Source organism: Pristiophorus japonicus, chromosome 7 (genome assembly GCF_044704955.1).
Source record: "Pristiophorus japonicus isolate sPriJap1 chromosome 7, sPriJap1.hap1, whole genome shotgun sequence".
NCBI classification, from domain to species: Eukaryota; Metazoa; Chordata; class Chondrichthyes; family Pristiophoridae; genus Pristiophorus; species Pristiophorus japonicus.
This window is the reverse complement of record NC_091983.1, coordinates 39,023,588-39,042,435: the sequence shown is the minus strand read 5'-3', so window position 1 is coordinate 39,042,435 and position 18,848 is coordinate 39,023,588. Positions and strand designations below refer to the sequence as shown.

General features: G+C 44.5%; 1 protein-coding gene across 1 annotated transcript in view; it reads left to right on the top strand.

The window, feature by feature from the left end:
* The first annotated feature begins 1,108 nt into the window (after positions 1-1,108).
* The window catches only part of LOC139266579 (CUB and sushi domain-containing protein 1-like), a 3,131,815-nt gene continuing 3,114,075 nt past the window's right edge, over positions 1,109-18,848 (top strand). Inside the window, exon 1 of the mRNA XM_070884173.1 lies at positions 1,109-1,265. Coding sequence (XP_070740274.1) covers positions 1,109-1,265 — 157 coding nt within the window. The remainder of the gene's footprint in view (positions 1,266-18,848) is intronic.

Below are 18,848 nucleotides of genomic sequence, written 5' to 3'. Positions count from 1 at the left end.
TCGCTGCAATCGTTATGCCAAACACGCGATATGATTTCCCACTTTATTATATCACGCTCTTCCAAAACTGCAGCCGCTCTGTAAATTGCACGATGCCGCCTCTGGATGGCAGCAACGTTACACAATTGCTACTTTTTTTTGAAAAAAAAATTTTTTTTGCGCATTTTGTCAAACACGTAGCGAAAGTTTCCTGCTTTCCTCCTTTTCTCTCTCTTTGAACTCACTCACATGTATAATCATTATAGAGTTGCAACAACCAGATCTGAGTCTCTCAGAACCAGGTGTCAGAAAATATCCCAATGTCCATGTGCATGTGCAGTGTGAACGCAATGAACATGTCAATAGCTGTCCGTTCAGAACTGCACCTTGATGCACAAAGTGATATTCCGGGAACCCATTCCCAACAATTCAGAATTTATTTATCAATAAATCACAAATCTTGATGGACAAGACACCAAAATGTGCATTATAAATTCCCCATGCAAAAGGTTCAGAAAGTTTGATTCCCCTTCCCCAATCTCGAGCATTGTCTCGCAGTAGAATTATATATTTGTTTAAACTTTGCAATGTGGAGAATTGTCGCGAAAACAGGCAACACATGTAAAGAGACGAAGATTGGTGTGGGAAGCGGTCTGTGCTCACCCGGGAGGGGCTTCCCCCGAGAAACCCCTGGCGTCGGTTTGCATGAAATGCGGCGTGTGTGACTGGGGGAAGAGTGTTGGTTGGGGGAAGCGGTGGCGGCGGGGCTGGGGTGGTGTGAGTTTGCTGTGCAAAGCCGCTTCCCCTGTGCGTGTGAGATTGGTCGAGTCCAACTCGTTGGTGCTGGTGAGCCGGGCTCCGCTTTGCTCTGCTCTCAGCCTGTGTCTCTCTCACACACACTCACACACACACACACTTGTCTATCTGCCGGTCGAGCTTTGCTTAGGATTGGGCTCTACAGGATCTCTCCGAGACGTATTTGAAACATTCTCTCTTCTGCTGTGGTCTCGCAACATCTCTGCTCTCGCTCGCTCGCTCTTTCTCTTTCTCTCTCTCTCTCTATATATATATATCCTCTCTCCACCCCATGATATGCCAGCGAACCGCGAGAAGCCCTGGCATCCCCAGTATGGTCCGAGCGCTATCGCCGTCTGAAGCTGGATCCGTATGTGTGGAGATTACAGCCCTCAAACCTTCAGTGTGCGGGTTCTTGGAGATGACAGCAGGGACAACACTGAGATATCTGCTGCTGATGTGCTGTGTCGGGCTGATGGTTGCAGCTGGCGGTAAGTTGCCGGTGATCTTCGCACATGCTCATCTCACCCTTAAGCAGAAAGGGGTTAGTTTGTGCGATTCGGTGTGTGTGTGTGTATCTCTGCCGGGTCCACTGTGGAAGCCAGGCTCTCAGTCTCAGCACCCCAACACCCTTGTGTCTCACACCCTGATGGTAACTGTCCCTTCACTGCACTTGGCATTTCGTTGCTGCCTCTGAACTCCTCAAGTCAGTCCCACGCAGTTTATTTCTGTGCTCAGCCCCAGCAGCAGCTTTGGAGCGGGCTGGGGAATGGAGCTGGAGCTGGGGGGTAGGAACGGAGGTTGGGCTGGGGGTAGGAACTGGAGCTGGAGCTGGGGATAGGACATGGGGTTAGGGTAGGAGCGGGGACTGGGGTTAGGGTCGGAGCGGGGGCTGGGGGGTTGGATCTGGGGTTGGGGTAGGAGGTGGAGTTGGAGATGGGGTTGAGGGTGGGAGCTGGGGTTGGGTTGGGGGTAGGGTTGGAGACAGAAGGTGGGGTTGAGTTGGAGGTGAGGGTTGGAGATAGGAGCAGGGATTGGGGTAGGAGCTGGGGTTGGGGGTAGGAGCAGGGCTGGGGTTGGGGTAGGAGCGGGGTTGGGGTAGGAGCTAGGGTTGGGGGTAGGAGCTGGGGTTGGGGTAGGAGCAGAGATTGGGGTTGGGGTAGGAACTGGGGTTGGGGTAGAAGCAGAGATTGGGGTTGGGGTAGGAGCTGGGGTTGAGGTAGGAGCAGAGATTGGGGTTGGGGTAGGAGCTGGACTGGGGTTAGGATAGGAGCTTTGAGGTAGGAGCAGAGATTGGGGTTGGGGGTAGGAGTTGTGGTTGGGGTAAGAGTTGGGCTAGGGCTGGGGGTAGGAGCTGGACGAAGGTAAACATTGCCAGCAGCAAGCCCCTGAAATGAAATAACAGTCGGTCCATTATTTGGAGTCAGGCGCAGACTACTTTTATCTGTGTTGGATATGATAAAGCGCTGATCTATTTATAAAGCAGAATGGATACTGCAACTTTCTACTTTATTGTTGTAATATATATATATATGTATATGATTATGTATGATTCATTTTCTATTTCTGCCTCTCTCCCTATGTATGGGGAGCCGGCGAGAGACACGGGGAAAGCCCGCGCTTGATAGATATCGGCTGAATTTAAAACGCTAAGTGAATCTTATCGTCCGCTCCTCATTGCCACCGAGCCCAGAGCTCTCCCTTCACCATTTCGCATTCATGCTTAAATGGCCGATTACAGGGAAGATAATTAAGTGCTGTTTTTTTTTTAAGAACCTGTGCTCAGAAAGTCATGCAGGTGTTTTAAGGTCCGCAATGTATGTCTGTCCCACTGAGGTTGGGGGCATCTTGGCGAGTCTGGCACCCAGCTTCTCCTGAAATCTGTCTTTAATGGTTGTCAGGTAGCTGTGAGACTTGGTACGTTTTATTCCATTTCCTTTTTTGGAGAGAGGGGCGGGGATTTGGGTTGACGTGCGCTCCATTGCGTTGAGTTAAGTTTAGTTTCCATCTGAAAAGCCCCCTCCCTGCCCGCCTCCCCCATAATACCAGGGTTAGAGTTGATCTTGTACTTATTCTGCTTTTCTAAATATTGAATCACTCTTGCAAAGAAATGGAGCTTTGAGCGGAATGAAGACATATTGCTGCTCTCCTCCTGACATGTGCATATAGAGAGAGGCTGGAACCTGCTTGACAGTGACTTCCAGCACACAGCAGAGAGCTGGTGTTGGATCTCCGGGCTGCACTGGCAGAATTAGATCGACCGCGCAACACAATTCCAGCAATGGTTATAGGAAATTATCTGCTTTAGTTTCGCGATTTATTACTAGCCGGCACAGATCAGACGTGCCGGCACAGGGAGATGGGGCCTTCCTTCACTGACCGGGGAGAGGAGTATTTAAACAAGCGACAGTCCGGCCCGAGTCTGGCTTGAACCAGAGGTCGGGATAAGCAGAAGGGAAACCATGAGCATCTGCTCGCAGTGCTTGTCCCTGTTTTTTAGCTTCACTACATTGTGTATCACCCAGGTGGTGTTCCTGCTCCGAGTTCCGTGCATGCTTTCACATACCTGAGTGTGTGTGAAAGAGGCTGTGAAGTGAGTTTGTGTCAGTCAACATGCGGTTGAATGTCTGTCAGTGTGTGTGCGCGTGTGTGTGTTAGTGTGGAGTGTGTGTGTCATTCTGTGTATGATTCTGAGTGTGTGTAATTCTGAGTAGTGTATGTGTTCAAGAATGCTAGTATGGAGTGTGCACCATTCTGTGTGTGTGTGCAGGAATGTTAGTATGGAGTGCACCATTCTGTGTGTGTTAGTGTGGAGTGCGTGCGCCATTCTGTGTGTGAGATTCTGTGAGTGTGTATGCAGGAATGTTAGTATGGAGTGCACCATTCTGTGTGTGTGTGTGTTAGTGTGGAGTGCGTGCGCCATTCTGTGTGTGTGTGTGTGCAGGAATGTTAGTATGGGGTGCACCATTCTGTGTGTGTGATTGTGTGTGTGTTAGTGTGAGTGCCATTCTGTGTATGTGTGGTGTGTGTTAGTGTGGAGTGTGAGTGCCATTCTGTGTGTGTGTGTGCGCGCACGCGCAAGAGTGTTGGTGTGAAATGTGCACCATTCTGTGTGTGATTCTGAGTGTGTGTAGGAGTGTTACTGTGGAATGTGCACCATTCTGAGTGTGTGTGTGCAGGAGTGTTAGTGTGAAGCGTGTATGCCATTCTGTGTGTGTGTGTGTGTGCAGGAGTGTTGGTGTGGAATGTGCACCATTCTGTGTGTGATTCTGAGTGTGTGTGGGTGCAGGAGTATTCGTGTGGAGTGTGAGTGCTATTTTGTGTGTATGATTCTGAGTGTGTGAGTGTGTGTGCAGGAGTGTGGAAATGTGGCCCATTCTGTGTGTGTGATTCTGAGTGTGGAGTGTGTGTGTGAGATTGTTTCTGGGATTCGAGGGACGATTTGATTTTTTGGTCATTCCCGACGCTGCCGGAACTTTGTGTAAATAAAGCATTGTGTAAGCTGCTGCCAACTAAAGGCCAGCCCTTCGGCGGCTGTAGAAGTGTGAGTTTGCTGTCAGCAGAAATCTCTGTCCCACACATCGCCGTCTGCAAGGAGCGTTAAACATGGCATCAAATACCGTGCAAGGGAAACAACCTTTTCAGAGCGAGGCATTCGGCTTTCGGCAATGATGTCACCAACAACTTAGTTGGGGCTCTGGTCTGTTCGACACAGCACAGGGTGTATCCAGTAACAGACCCTGGGTCTATTTAGCCAGCCGGGAGCGCCAGGTCTCTCTCCATCTGGACACAGGGCCGTCGATATATACCAGGCAAAAGATAGGAACTCTGGAAGTCCAGGCACGGGGTTTGTTGGTTTCTCTTCCATGCAAAGTAAATGGTTACTTGAGCATAGGCGCACACTTACACACACACACACATATATATATATATATACACACACACACAGTTATAGACACACACACTTTTACTCACGCACACTATGCACACTCAGAGATACACACTCACTCCCTCTCACATACACACATATTCAGTCTCACATGCTCTCACACCCAATCAGACTCACACATATAAACATGACTCGCTCAGTCTCTCGCACACAGACACATACTCACTCCTACAGGAATATTGGTCACTATTAAAGAGGTTTCATGTTTTCGGGAAACAGCGTTCCACGGTCAGTCGCGGAATTAGCAGACGGAGGGAAGAATGCCACGGGCGGGGGAATCAGACGGCCAAGAGGTGGCGATGGGTAAATAGACCTCGCACATTTCCCAGCCAGCTTCACCACTATAATGAAGGGCTAGCAGCCAGCAATTAGCCGAGAGGATCAGAGCAGTGTCAGGTGCTGCCATGTGAAGCGCAGCTCTGTGCGGATTTGTGTTGGATCCTCCATACATACACACACCCTGAAACCCATTCTCACACACTCAGCCCCCCCACCCCACAGATCCCTGATACCCACTGCTTTATACATGGGTCAGCGTAGTAGCGGCCAACCCAGTCTTAGAGCAGAAGGAGGTTTTTACCCGGATCAATGGTCAATGCATCATCATCATCATCATCATAGGCAGTCCCTCGAAATCCAGGAAGACTTGCTTCCACTCTAAAAATGAGTGCTCAGGTAACTGAACAGTCCAATACACAGTCTCTGTCACAGGTGGGACAGACAGTGCTTGAAGGAAAGGGTGGGTGGGGAGTCTGGTTTGCCACACACTTCTTCCGCTGTCTGCGCTTGATTTCTGCATGCTCTCGGTGACGAGGAGGTGCTCAGTGCCCTCCCGGATCCACTTAGGGCAGTCTTTGGCCAGGGATTCCCAGGTGCCAGTGGGGATGTCACACTTTATCAAGGAGACTTTGAGGGTGTCCTTGAAATGTTTCCTCTGCCCACCTGGGGCTCGCTTGCCAGGTGGGAGTTCTGAGTAGAACGCTTGTTTTGGGAGTCTTGTATTGGGCATACGGCAGATGTGGCCCGCCCAACGAAGCTGGTCGAATGTGGTCAGTGCTTCGATGCTGGGGATGTTGGCAACTACATGTACCCGTTGGCTCGGCTAAATTCCCGCCTCCTGGAAGCTATCTGCAGGATTGAGATATAAAACCTCTTCACGTCTGCTGCCTGGAGTTGGACGGCGAGGGAACCTTCCCTTCCTTAGCGCCCAGTCTGGAAATGTGCTTCGTCCGACTTTCGGTTTATTCATCTCTGGAGATCAATAGTCTGGAGAATAATGACTGGTCGTGGCGAATGACATTTTATATATAATGAATCAAATTTACAATTATATAGAAATACAGCTGGTCGGGGCGAATGATATATGGGGAAAATGGCTGATCGGGATGAATTAGCGAAGGAATGAGATCGAAGTGAATTATATATAGTGACGGGGCAAATGAAGTATGGGACAATAGTGGGTCGTGGGGCATTTTGATCAGACAAGGTGGATGGAAAGTGGGAGAATGACTGATCAGTGCTCGTGACGTTGGGTAAAGGTGAACTACAGCACAGACGTCGATGTCTCCTGAAGTTATTTTTGTCTCCCTATTTCCATTATGCACAAGCTCAGAGCTGAAGAGAAGCGGATAGCCCACCTCTTTCTATTTATGGAGCCGCCCAGAACCTTGCTCCCCTCCTTCCATGCAGTCCACAGGGGCAGCGGGTAAGCTCGCAGGCAGAACGAGCAAGGTCTGAGAGCAGAGGTGCCGACTTATAGGGAGGCGCATCGCCTGCCATCCAACAGCCTGTGATTCACTGTCTTAAATTCCCAGGGAATGCAGCAAAGATTATATAACGGCGCGTTAGCCGAGCTGGGACTGCACTCACGGGGCAAACCTCCGACATTGGAACAACATCGATGTCAGCCTTCCCTCAATTCTTGGCCAATTTTCTGACTGATCCTGCTTTTTTTGTTTTCTGTCAAATCAGGCAGGCTTTGTGAGACAGGTTTTTAGAAGCGAGTGGGTTTAGTCTCAGCAAGTTCTTCGCCCAAAGGGATTAGTAGTTGGACCGGTAGCAGGGTGGAGGCGAAAAGCTGCCAGTCCTTCCAGAGTGACTTGGCTGTTGAGGCAGATGTAAAGCGCTAGGGACGTTTCACCACATTGAAGGCGCGAAGGTAAAATATGTGGGAAGTTTGTTTCCAAATATAAATGCTTCCCAGTTGGTTGCACTTAAATATTTAATGCAAGGAAAGAGCAGTGTGTAATCAAGGGCCCACAAAACTGGAGGCCAAATATTTAAGTGCAACCAACTGGGAACCATTTGTGTTTGGAGACGAGCTTCCCACATTTATGTGGAGGAAGGGGAGATGTCGTCATCATCATTATAATAAAGGTTCAACGTTTATTAAGTTCATTGAGATTATCAAAACTACATCCTTCGGCGCTGGTCCCGTGTGAATAATCAGTTTTAGTGTTACAACTTTTTCTACACTACCACCTCTTTTGGTCAAATATCAGTGCTGGTTACTATTCTTACCAGTGAGAGAGGCAAGTATATACTTGCAAGGATGCCTGACTTCAGATGTGGGTAGCAGTCTGTGTTCCACTGAGATTTCTGATAGAGGAATGTTTGCCTGAGGAGTGAAGACATTTCTTGACAACAGATTGGGAACAGGCAAGGAATCATTAGCCAATCACATTTACCAGTTTGGCCCAGGAACGTGATAAGGATAATATATATGTATCCAGAGAAATCCAATAGAAAGGTTTTCACTTCCAAGTTAGTTCCCGGCCAAAATCAAAACATGGCCACCCAGTGCAGTGTGAGGGACAGTTACACAGTGAGAGCCACTAATGCTTCAATAACACCTTAAACTGAAATTTGATCATCTTGTTCTGGTAAATGGCAGTTATCACATTGAATTAATTCTCACCTCACAATGACCTGGCTAATATTCCAGGAAAATTCCACTCAGTCCTTTGCTTCCGTCCACAATTCCGAAGCAAATTAAGTCACAATCTCATTTGACTGGTCTGGCTAAATATTTACATGTAAATAAAACTGGATGGGCACCAACTAATCCTTCTCTTCAATGCCTCAGCAGAATGGGATTTTCATGATGACTTTTTATTGACCCTTCAATTTATGAAAGCTGTAAATGGCCGGAAAGCAGCTAATGGATGACTTATTAGTGGGAACTATGGTTAACTAGTAATAATAGTCTGGGCTACACTGGGGCCTAGAAATTGGTTTGCGCTAGCCTGCTGGTGAAAACTGGGCACAGGGAGCGATCCCTACACTGGAATGGATAGGCCCGAGTCACAGCTCACATTGGGCCTCAGGCCTCATTTAGAGCAGACCTGTGGACACAAGCTGGCCAACACTAGGCAGCTCGGCGGTGAACTGACATTGTATTTCGGGCCGCTGCATTGCTGGCAGTGGCCCTCAGGTAGGTCCTGGGAGGGGGTGGGGACATGGTGGCAATCGAGAGGTGGGGGTGATTGGGAGGGGAGGAAGCGATCAAGAGAAAGGGAGGGAAATGGGAAGGAGGGTGGAAGCATCAGGGAGAGGGCCGAACGGCAACCAGTAACAGCCTTCGGCACTCCTGCTCCTCCCGACTCCACATTCAGGAAAGTTTTTTCTAATATCACTGGTTAGGTTGCATGCAGGCCATTTTTTCCTGAACGCAGCTGGCTTTGCTCATGGCAGTCCAATTTTACAAAGGGGGCCTCAAACAGACATTAGTTACCTTATTTGCGTATGTTAAGGGCCAAACGCTTGTTTCAGGCTTGGGCCTGGCCGGGACACCACTTTTTCTGAATTTACCAATGTGGGGGGTGGCACACTATCAGTGTGGAATGTGTGGGCTACATGGGACACTTAATGGGAGAAATTCGGGTTGTTTGGGTCGCAAATGACTTTTCACCTTGGCGCGGCGCTGTTAACGATTGTCGCTAAATTCCATGGGAGTTTAGCAGCGGCGGCAACCAGGTCATCATCATGCGCAGCGACCCATTTTTGCCCCGGAATGAAAATTCTGGAGCGCCCCCTGAAGCTGCGCCAAGCGATGACAGTGTCAGCTTCAGGGGGCACATATCGGGGCTGTAGGCCACTCGCAGGGCGCTAGTTAAAGGGTAGGTGGTGCTTGCAAAAATAAATTTGCCAACTTACCAATCGCAGCCAATTGCTTCGTGAAATGTGGGATCCGTGCCGCGATCTGGCTGATGCCACGGCACCCCACTCCCCAGTGGCCCAGGTAGGGTCCCATAAAGTCAGCTTGGCCCGCCCCTTTAATGAAGGGGAGGATCTCTTCTACGTGGTCCACCATGTAGCGCTGCGCCCCTCTCTGCTTCACGCCAGCTTGCGCCCCACAGAACAAGTGAAGTGCGTTATGCCGGGGTGGTAACCCCAATATCGCGAGCGGGGTGGGACTTCTGTGCGCAGGAACTCCCGCCTCACCCTGTTACCACCCCTCCAATCGGGGCGCCATGCAATTCCCCCTCTCCCCCTGAAAAATAGGCGCATCAACACATTTCTCGGCCTGGGTATTTAAAGATCACAGGCTGAATGCAGAAGCAGAGGTGTAGTTACATTTTTCAGATCACACTCTTTGCAGCTGCCCAGTATGCTAAAGGTGAGCCTCTGTTAAAACACCTTTCGGAGTTAGGTTCTTACACATCTCCAGTCCGCTTCACAAAATATTAATATCAATTCATTAACAGTTCTAAACACTTTGCATAGAGTGCATTCAAATATTATTGTTCATAAAGTATGAAAATATGTTGAGACAAGAACCTGTAAATTCATTCATAGAATTAGTAAGCACTTTCAGTTACAAAACTACATAATTTTTCGTATTTATACTCTTTCCTCACAAATATTGTAAAAGAACAAGTACATTTAGATTTAACTGATCTGGGAGCTGAGCCATTATTTTGTGGAATTTTGGTTGGTAAAGTACTCACACTGAAATGTTATTGCCAAATGGTTTTCACCTAATGTATCAATACATTACTTGATAATGAATTTTTTTTACCAGTTTTCCAAATACAAACATGATTTCCATAAAATAAAAGCTGGAAAAAAAGAAAAATCTGACAAATGTTATTGTTTCCCTTCTATGAGTGTAGATTAAATTTTTTCTCTCTCCCCTCACAGTTCTGCTAATCCCAAGCCACTGGCTTCTATGTCTAAGGATGGAACAGCCAGCTGAGCTTTTCTGAAGCACTGTTCTGAGTTAAAGTGTTGGATTCTCCCAGGCGATGCTGTGCAGTAATTTCAATCACATTTCTTTTTACAGGACGTGAACATTTTCTGACACCTGGGATGAGATAGCACTGTAATACTACCCACAGAGGTGTTCTCTTAGGATGCAGTTATACTGGCACACTTCTCTATTGTGGCAAAGTGGTTTGCAAGGTGACAGTATAACTCTGGGATCTTACACTGCAATGCATTAAAGCAGAAGTGCAGCTCCTTTACTCAGTGATTTTACATCTGCCTTGCAGTTTGTAGGCAGCAGTATAACCCTGGGATCTTATTCTGCAGTGCATTAAAGCAGAAGGAGTGCAGCTCATTTGGTCAGGGATTTCCCACCTCTCTTCCAATCTGTAAGCAGCAGTATAACTCTAACTTGCATCTGCAAGAGTCAATTCCGCCCGCTGCTATCAGAAATAACCTGGTCTCCAGGCATCGCTGATTAAAGCTATAAGGTACAATTTTTTAGGCGGTGACACATCAACCTCAGTCAGGGACAGAGAAGATAGAATTCGATTTGGATAATGAAATATATCAGCTAACCTACCGTTATGCATGGTTTGCATAAATTATATCAACCTTGAAGATTGTTGAACTGATTTTTAAAATAACTTGTTCGATCTCCCAGTTTCAATCACAAAAGTGAGCCACCTTTGAATAATTTTGTGGGCGCATTGCCTTTCCATGGGGATAGAATCGCCTTACATGCAGTTGTTGCAGTGCCCCTTGAAGTTTACAGTCAACGCTGGGCTGCTGAGGACACACAGTAAAAGAGATGTTACAATAATTATTTCAATTAACTTTGCGTATCCCACTCTGATTTCTCCCCTTCTGCCCAAAGCGCCTCATTGTTGCACATTTGTGTCAAGTTGGAAGCACAGAATGATAAGTCAGCAACTTTCATGTCACAGTGGCTCCAAGCTCGGACAAACAGAGACATGCCTGCTTCAAGGTGTGAGGCCCTGTTTTTCCTCTGAATAAACCATCCGACAGAAAATAACTGTCATGCCATAGAATCAGCATGTCATCTGAGGAAGGGACAAACTTGTCACCATACAATTAACCAAAATATATTCACACTCAACAACATGTACAAACAGTTTCTTCAGAGATGTCTCATAATCCTTTTTGTGATGTAACACTGCATTTAGATAAAGAATAAAAAAAATGTTGATAGTGTAAATTGTAATTGCAGGTTTTAATAATTGGTATATTACTTTAAAAATACTTACATCTCCTGTCCAGCTGGGCAATGGTTTCATAGGCACGGCCAATCTTCTCGTAGCTCCAGATAGTGAGGCTATTCTACTATAGAACCATCATAGCCAATCCAAACTCACTCTTCTTATCATAGAGCGACAGGGGGCCATTTTAACTTGACTTGCACAACTGCTGCCTGCCTATTGTTACTGCCCATGATGCACAAGCCATTTTGATCCCGGGCCTCAATTAAACGGGCAGCTGTTTGGCGAGCTGCACATGCCAAACAGCTGCCCGTTGGAGAGGTCAGGAAATTGACTGACTCCTGGCTGGCCAACAGGCTGGAATTTTTGTGTGCGCTCAGAAGGATCACTCCCTTTAAGGAACGCGAGTGCAAATGAGAAGACGGTGCACAGTGCAGGTTCTGCCATTTGTATCTCAAAATTACTATGATGGTACATCAAAGGACCCTGACCCAAAGGAGGTGGCAAAGGCTTTAAATGAGTAAGGGAGGGGGACATACAGGAAATGAAACCAGCCTAAATATAAACAAAACAGTAAGGGAGAGCTTAGGAAAGAATAAAGTAAGAGAAGACATTAATGGCCAGGGAATAAATAGTGTTATAGAACAGGAGTGTAAAAATTCATTGACAATAAAGTGAGATGAACTGCTATTAAAAATTAGTTAAACTGTCCAGACAGCAATGCACACAGTATTCGTAATAAAACAAGGGAACTGGAGGCAATGTGAGGAACCAGATAGAGTAGGGATTACTGAGACATGGCCACAGAAAAATCAGGACTTGGAATTAAACATTGCAGGGTATAACATATTTAGAAAAGATAGAGAGGGAAAAGGGGATAACATAATGACAGTAGAAAAAAGTGATGCAGTTATCAGCAAGACAAAAGTAGAATCCATGTGGATAGAGATAAAAGATATTAAAGGATCAATCACACTAATAGGTGTAATCTACAGACCACCTAATAGTGGAAAGGAGTTGGAGGAAGAAATATGCAGACAAACTAGAGAAATGAGTAAAAAAAACATCGAATAATAATCATGGGGGATTTCAACTACCATGATATTAATTGCAAAGAAAAGATAGGTAAAGGGGATAAGGGAATGGAGTTCCTACAATGTGTACAGGACTCCTTTCTAACCCAATATTTAACAAGCCCAACAAGGGAGGATTCGCTATTGGATCAAGTAATGGAGAATGAAACAGAGCAGATAAAATAAGTAGAGGAACATCTAGGTAATAGTGACCATTATATAATACGCTTTAAGATAATAATTGAGAAGGACTTAAGTACGACGAAGACCAGGGTAATAGATTGGAGAAAAGCCGATTTTACTTCAGTATTTACCAGGGAGACAGAACAGGTGGACATGACATCAGATGATAAGATTAGAAATGAAATGAGTACATTTAAAATTAAAAGTAGATAAATATTAAATAAACTAATCAAACTCAAAGAGGATAAACCCCCTGGTCCGGAAGGTTTACATCCTCACATTTTAAAAGAGTCTTGAGAAGAGATAGCAGAGGCATTACTACACATATTAAATAATTCATTAGAACAAGGTGTAGTGTCAGAGGACTGATGGATAGCTAACATAATGCCTATATTTAAGAAGGGAGGGAAATATAGACCAGTCAGCATAACATTGGCGGTGTGGAAATGTACCTTTAAGGTTGCAAACACTGTTGTTCTGTACCCTTCTGCAATGTCGCACAAAAGTATTGAACACAACAGTATAACAAGGACAACTAGGACAAACAACATCCAGGCAGGTATACAAATCATAGCCTTAAACTCTATCTAAACAAATAGTCAATTCTCAGTCTGCGTTGTACGCCACTACAGACCGAGTTCTTAACTTATCTTAATAAAATTTATGGTCCTATCACACACGGACCTGGATCCTATCACACAAGGACCCTGTCCCTTCTAATAAAATTTATGGTCCTATCACACAAGGAACTTTCCTTTAGGGACTTTTATCCTATCAAACAAGGATAATCGATCAATAGCGCTCTTTTTTTTGCCTTTTACCAATGAAAATCTCCCTGGGCTGTATCAAGATCGGATATTTTCAGGATCAGATCCCTTCGGCCTACAAGCTGAGAAGGAAATGATTACAAAAATAACTTTAGCTCTTAAATTTCGAGTCTCGTAGATCGCAGTACCTCCGCTGTGGACAACAGATTACATATGTGGTTAAACAGTAAAGAGACTCCTTGTGAGCAAAAAGCTCACCTTATTCTGGCCAGTTAAGCCCTTCACTGAAGAGGCACTATGCCGGCATCTGTTCACCCACAGTAGAGAGTAAGGATCTCAGTGGAACGTCCAAGAAGTAACTGTCAAAATCTCGACTCTCAATAAGTCTCTGAAACAATCAGCTCTGGTAGATGTTCTTTTAAAAAGTTTTACTTGCAGCAAGGAAGAGTCTCACTCAGTCAAAGGGTAAGCGAAGACTCCCACTATGGTACAGATTCACAATATATTTATACAGTAGTACAAACAAGTTATGGTTCCATCCTGTGTATTGGTTCTGCCTTTGCAGTCAGCGAAAAGAGATAAAGAGTTCTCCAATCAGTTAATGATTTCCACATCCTTGTCGGAGTCTTTTACATATCATCATCACATGTCTCCTTTGTCAGTGTTTTTGGAGGGTTAGTCAGCAGTGACTCGATTAGGATGTGATAATGTGCTATCATTGGTTTTACATTATTTTCGGATTGTCCAGTTCCCTAGGCATCTATTTGGGCCCATGATTTCCATAGTGGTTGATTGGGTAATTGGCTTCTTGCATAGAATGGATGAGTTCTGCAGTAGAGATAATGGCTGGTAATTTGATTATCTCTAAGGGGGTGAATTGATGCTGCATCTTTACAACCTTTATCCAGCCCTTCTAAAGTCTGGCATAGCGACAGACTATTGATAGTACAGGGGAGCACAATGGATGGTACTTACCTCAGCAGGACAGTCTTTCTGTTGTCTGGTGGTTATTAATCAGCTATCAGCAGTTTCAGTCAAAGTTAGCATGTTTATGCAAACAGACTGTTTGCTGCAGAAGCTTCTGGCAGGATCGGGATTCCATTTTGTTTCATTGCAAAAGGGTACAGAACAACAGTGTTTGCAACCTTAAAGGTACTATTCCACAGTGGTAGGAAAAATAATGGAATTCCTACTAACGGAAAAAATAGAAGAACATCTAGAAACCAAAAATATAATAATGAACAGTCAGCATGGATTTCAAAATCTTGCTTGACCAACCTCATTGAAATTTTCAAAGAGGTAACAGAGAGTAGACAAGGGTAATGTAGTAGATGTAATTTATCTAGATTTGCAAAAGACCTTCGATAAGATACCTCATAATAGACTAATGAATAAGGTCAGAGAATGCGGAGTCAGTGGACAAGTAGCAGAATAGATAACTAACTGGCTTCAAGACAGAAAGCAGAGAGTAGGGGTAAAAGGTAGCTCTTCAGAGTGGCAGAAGGTGAAAAGTGCTGGGACAACTGTTGCTCAAAAGTTATATTAATGATTTTTGGAATGTAAAACACAATTTCTAAATTTGCAGATGACACCAAATTGGGCGGGGGTGAGGGGGATAGTCAATACTGAGGAGGACTGCAGCAAATTACAAGAAGATATTAATTAACTTGCAGAATGGACATATAATTGTCAAATTAAATTCAACACATAACTGTGAGATATTACATTTTGGTAAGAAAAATAGTGAGGTCACGTGTTACTTGGAAAATATGATCTAAGTGGGGTAGAAGAGCAAAGGGATCTAGAGTACAACACACAAATCACTGCAAGTAGTGACACAGGTTAATAAGGCCATTAAAAAGGCAAACCAAGCACAATAGTTGATTTCAAGAGGGATTGAACAGAAAAGTAGGGAAGTTATGCTAAACTTGTATAGAACCTTGGTTAGACCACACTTGGATTACTGTGTACAATTATTGTACTGTGTAAAAGATTTACAAGAATGATACAAGAAATGCAAGGGTGTACCTATCGGGAAAGGATGAACAGGCTGGGTCTCTTTTCTCTTGAAAAAAGAAGGCTGAAGGATGACCTAATAGAGGTTTTTAAATTATGAAAGGTTTTAATAGAGTGAATATAGAAATAATATTTCCACTTGTGGGGAAGAGCATAACAAGAGGCCATCAATATAAGATAGTCACCAAGAAATTCAATAGGGAATTCAGAAAAAACTTCTTTGCCCAAAGAGTGGTGAGAATGTGGAACCCACTACCGCTGGGAATGATTGAAGCGAATGGTATAGATGCATTTAAGGGGAGGCTAGACATGCATATGAGGGAGAAGAGAATAGAGGGTTATGCTGAGGGGTGAAATGAGGAAAGACGGGAGAAAGCTCGAATGGAGCATCAACGTCGGCATGGACTGGTTGGGCCGAATGGCCTGTTTCTGTGCTGTATATCCAATGTAATCATATGTGATTTGCATATTACATGTGGCTTCCAGCTTGAAAACAGACTGGTGCTCCGGCCACTCATCTCGGGACCCTACCCAGGTTGGCGTCGGCTGGAGCAGCAGCATAAATGGGGTAACATGTGACCTGACCCCATTTTCAGGTACTTAAAAATAGTTCCATACAAACATTTTGCAGCATCGGCCACTGGATGGCGATGATAAGCAGGCACCTTGACTGAATCCTAGCCCAGGGATGCTGCTTGAGCACAGATCAACTAAAAACATCGACCAGGAATTGAATCTGAAACTCTCTGGTCTGCAAACTTAGTGGTATGAAGGACAGTGCAGTTCCCCACCCAGCCATTGGATAAGCTGGAATTTATGTACATTGGAAATATATTGCATTTTTGTGGCTCAGTTGGTAGCACTCTCACCTCTGAATCAGAAGGTTGTGGGTTCAAGTCTCTCTCCAGAAAATTGAGCATAAAAATCTAGGCTGATGCTCCAGTGCAGTGTTGAGGGAGTGCTGCACTGTCAGAGGTACTGTCTTTCAGATGAGAAGTTAAGTCGAGGCCCCACCTGCCCTTTCAGGTGGACGTAAAAGATCCCATGGCACTATGTCGAAGAAGAGTGAGGTAGTTCTCCTCGGTGTCCTGGCCAATATTTATCCCTCAACCGACATCACTAAAACAGATTATTTGGTCATCGTCACATTGCTGTTTGTGGGAGTTTACTGTGCGCAAATTGGCTGTTGCATTTCCTACATTACAACAGTGACTACCCTTCAAAAAGTACGTCATTGGATGTAAAGTGCTTTGGGGCGTCTGATAGTCGTGAAAGGCGCTATATAAATGCAATTCATGTCTTGTTTTTCTTTTTTTTGTTTTGTGACAAGTAAAATACATTTAAAATAGTTGGTGGATGAATCTAGCAGTTCATTCCAGTTGGTGATTCTATATGGGTATTTAATCCCCTCTATCCTTTCCCTTTTTAATTTGCATATAATTGCTGTGGATCGTTTTATCCTTCCTAGCATACCTCTGTGCTCTCCTTCAGTTAAGTGCGTGTACCTACAAGGTATAACACACATTAACTTGGAATCAGACACTTACCTGGATAAATTACACAGTTGTGTTGTAAAATAGTGACGATCAATCAATGTTACCTGCCTGGTGTAAAACATTTCTTTCAGCCTATTCTTACAACGTTAGACAAAAATGAAGCATGTAATGTGCCAATTATTGTCACGAAGACAAGAATATCCATAACGATGTGTAAAGTAATAAATAGACACTCATCATGGCAAGGTTCAATGCAAGTAAAGGCTGTTTATAACTGTTTGAATCCCACATTGATCAGAAATGCTGTAATGTTGCTGCAGAGGGCTGCACTTCTGAGATATACATTGCCCACGGTAAAGACACTATGCAAGGCTTTCAATTTTGCCTTTCAGGGGTATGTGTATTCAGATGAATGTAATTATGGCAGCATGGGTTTGCACCTTGTGAAATGGGAGTTAATTGTGAAGAAAAGCTTCAGAGTGAGCAGAGGGGAGCTCTAGTGCCAGGAATGATAAAAAGGCATTGCTCCTTAGTGGTGGAATCAAGCTGATCAGCAAAAGTCCCATTAACGTATTCTAATTATTCTTTACATAGATTTCTCAGCAGTAATTAGACCTCGGAGTCACTAATTACAAGAAGGTTTACATGGATAGTCATTTACGAATTTACCAGCAAGATAAATCACTTGATGGCTTTTTAAATTTTATTGAGGTTACCCCAGTTATTGTACTGCAGAGTGTGTAGCCAACTTCTAATAAGTCAGGGAACCAAAGCTGAGTGTTTGTTCAATCCTTTTAGGATAAGCTTTTTGTGTGGATTACTTCAGTGTATTTACAATGTCAGAGTGGCATGTATGAACAAGGCTAACAGAGAGTGTAAGGTTCAGTGTTATAATGACAGATTGCAATTTCACTCAGCAGCTTCTGTGAATATCTGCGATTATACACAGAATGCCATTCAATGCACTGTTGCTGCAGTGTTATGTGCCAAGGCTGCTGCGGCCTCTGGAGATTTGGCTGTAATCTTAAAAGGACATTGCCTTAACTTGAATATTTAGACTGTTGTTGTTCATGTGCCTTTGTCATTTGTTGTCTAGATTCACGCACAACAATAATTCTATCATCATTACTTTTTCACTTTTATTTTAATATGACAGCTATCAATGGCAATGGATGACCGCATCACAGATTACAAGGGTTATAATTTCTTCTGTCGACTGATGTTGGAAAAAAGGCAGTGTGCGTATAAAATGGGCTTCCTCAATTTATACTCGCATGAATCGTTTTTGCTAATGGTAGAGAACAGAGGAAAATATAGCCCCATTGTGCTTTAACCCTTTCTGTGCTGCGAACAAACTATTAATTCTTAGTGGGGAGTGTGGTTTGCCACACATTCTTAGTCATCATCATCATAAGCAGTCCCTCGAAATCAAGGAAGACTTACTTCCATTCTAAAAATGAGTTCTCAGGTGGCTGTACAGTGCAATGCATGAATTACAGTCTCTGTAACATATGGGGGCAGACAGTGGTTGAAGGAAAGGGTGGGTGGGGAGCCTGGTTTGCCGCACGCTCCTTCAGCTGCCTGCGCTTGGTTTCTGCATGCTCTTGGTGACGAGACTCGAGATGCTCAGCGCCCTCCCAGATGCTCTTCCTCCACTTTGGGTGGTCTTGGGCCAGGGATTCCCAGGTGCCAGTGGGGATGTTATACTTTATCAAGGAGGCTTTGAGGGTGTCCTTGAAGCATTTCCTCTGCCCTCCTGGAAAAGCATTCTTAATACGATTGAGCTGTCAGCTCCATGGCTAAGATAGAATCTTGCAGCAGTCCTTCTTAAATGTAAGAGGCTGACTTGATTGCATTCATGATGTGATAATGTCAGTCTCTAGTGTTTGGTATTCAATTATCCAAAAAACTAACCTTTAGAGCTGATTCCTAGATATTAAAAGGCCATTTTTTTAATTTGCGAGCCTCATCTTCAAAATGGTCAATACAACCCAGGTGGCAGAAGAGAAGAAGTAAAGAGACTACAGTATTATTACATTTTTTAAAGGCATAGAATAAGCTATATTAGAAAAAAGTAAAGTTTATAAAGCAATGAAAGAAAAGGGAAGACATGTGATAAAGTAATCAAGTTTAAATTTTTATTAAAATTATGTTTGTGTTCATTT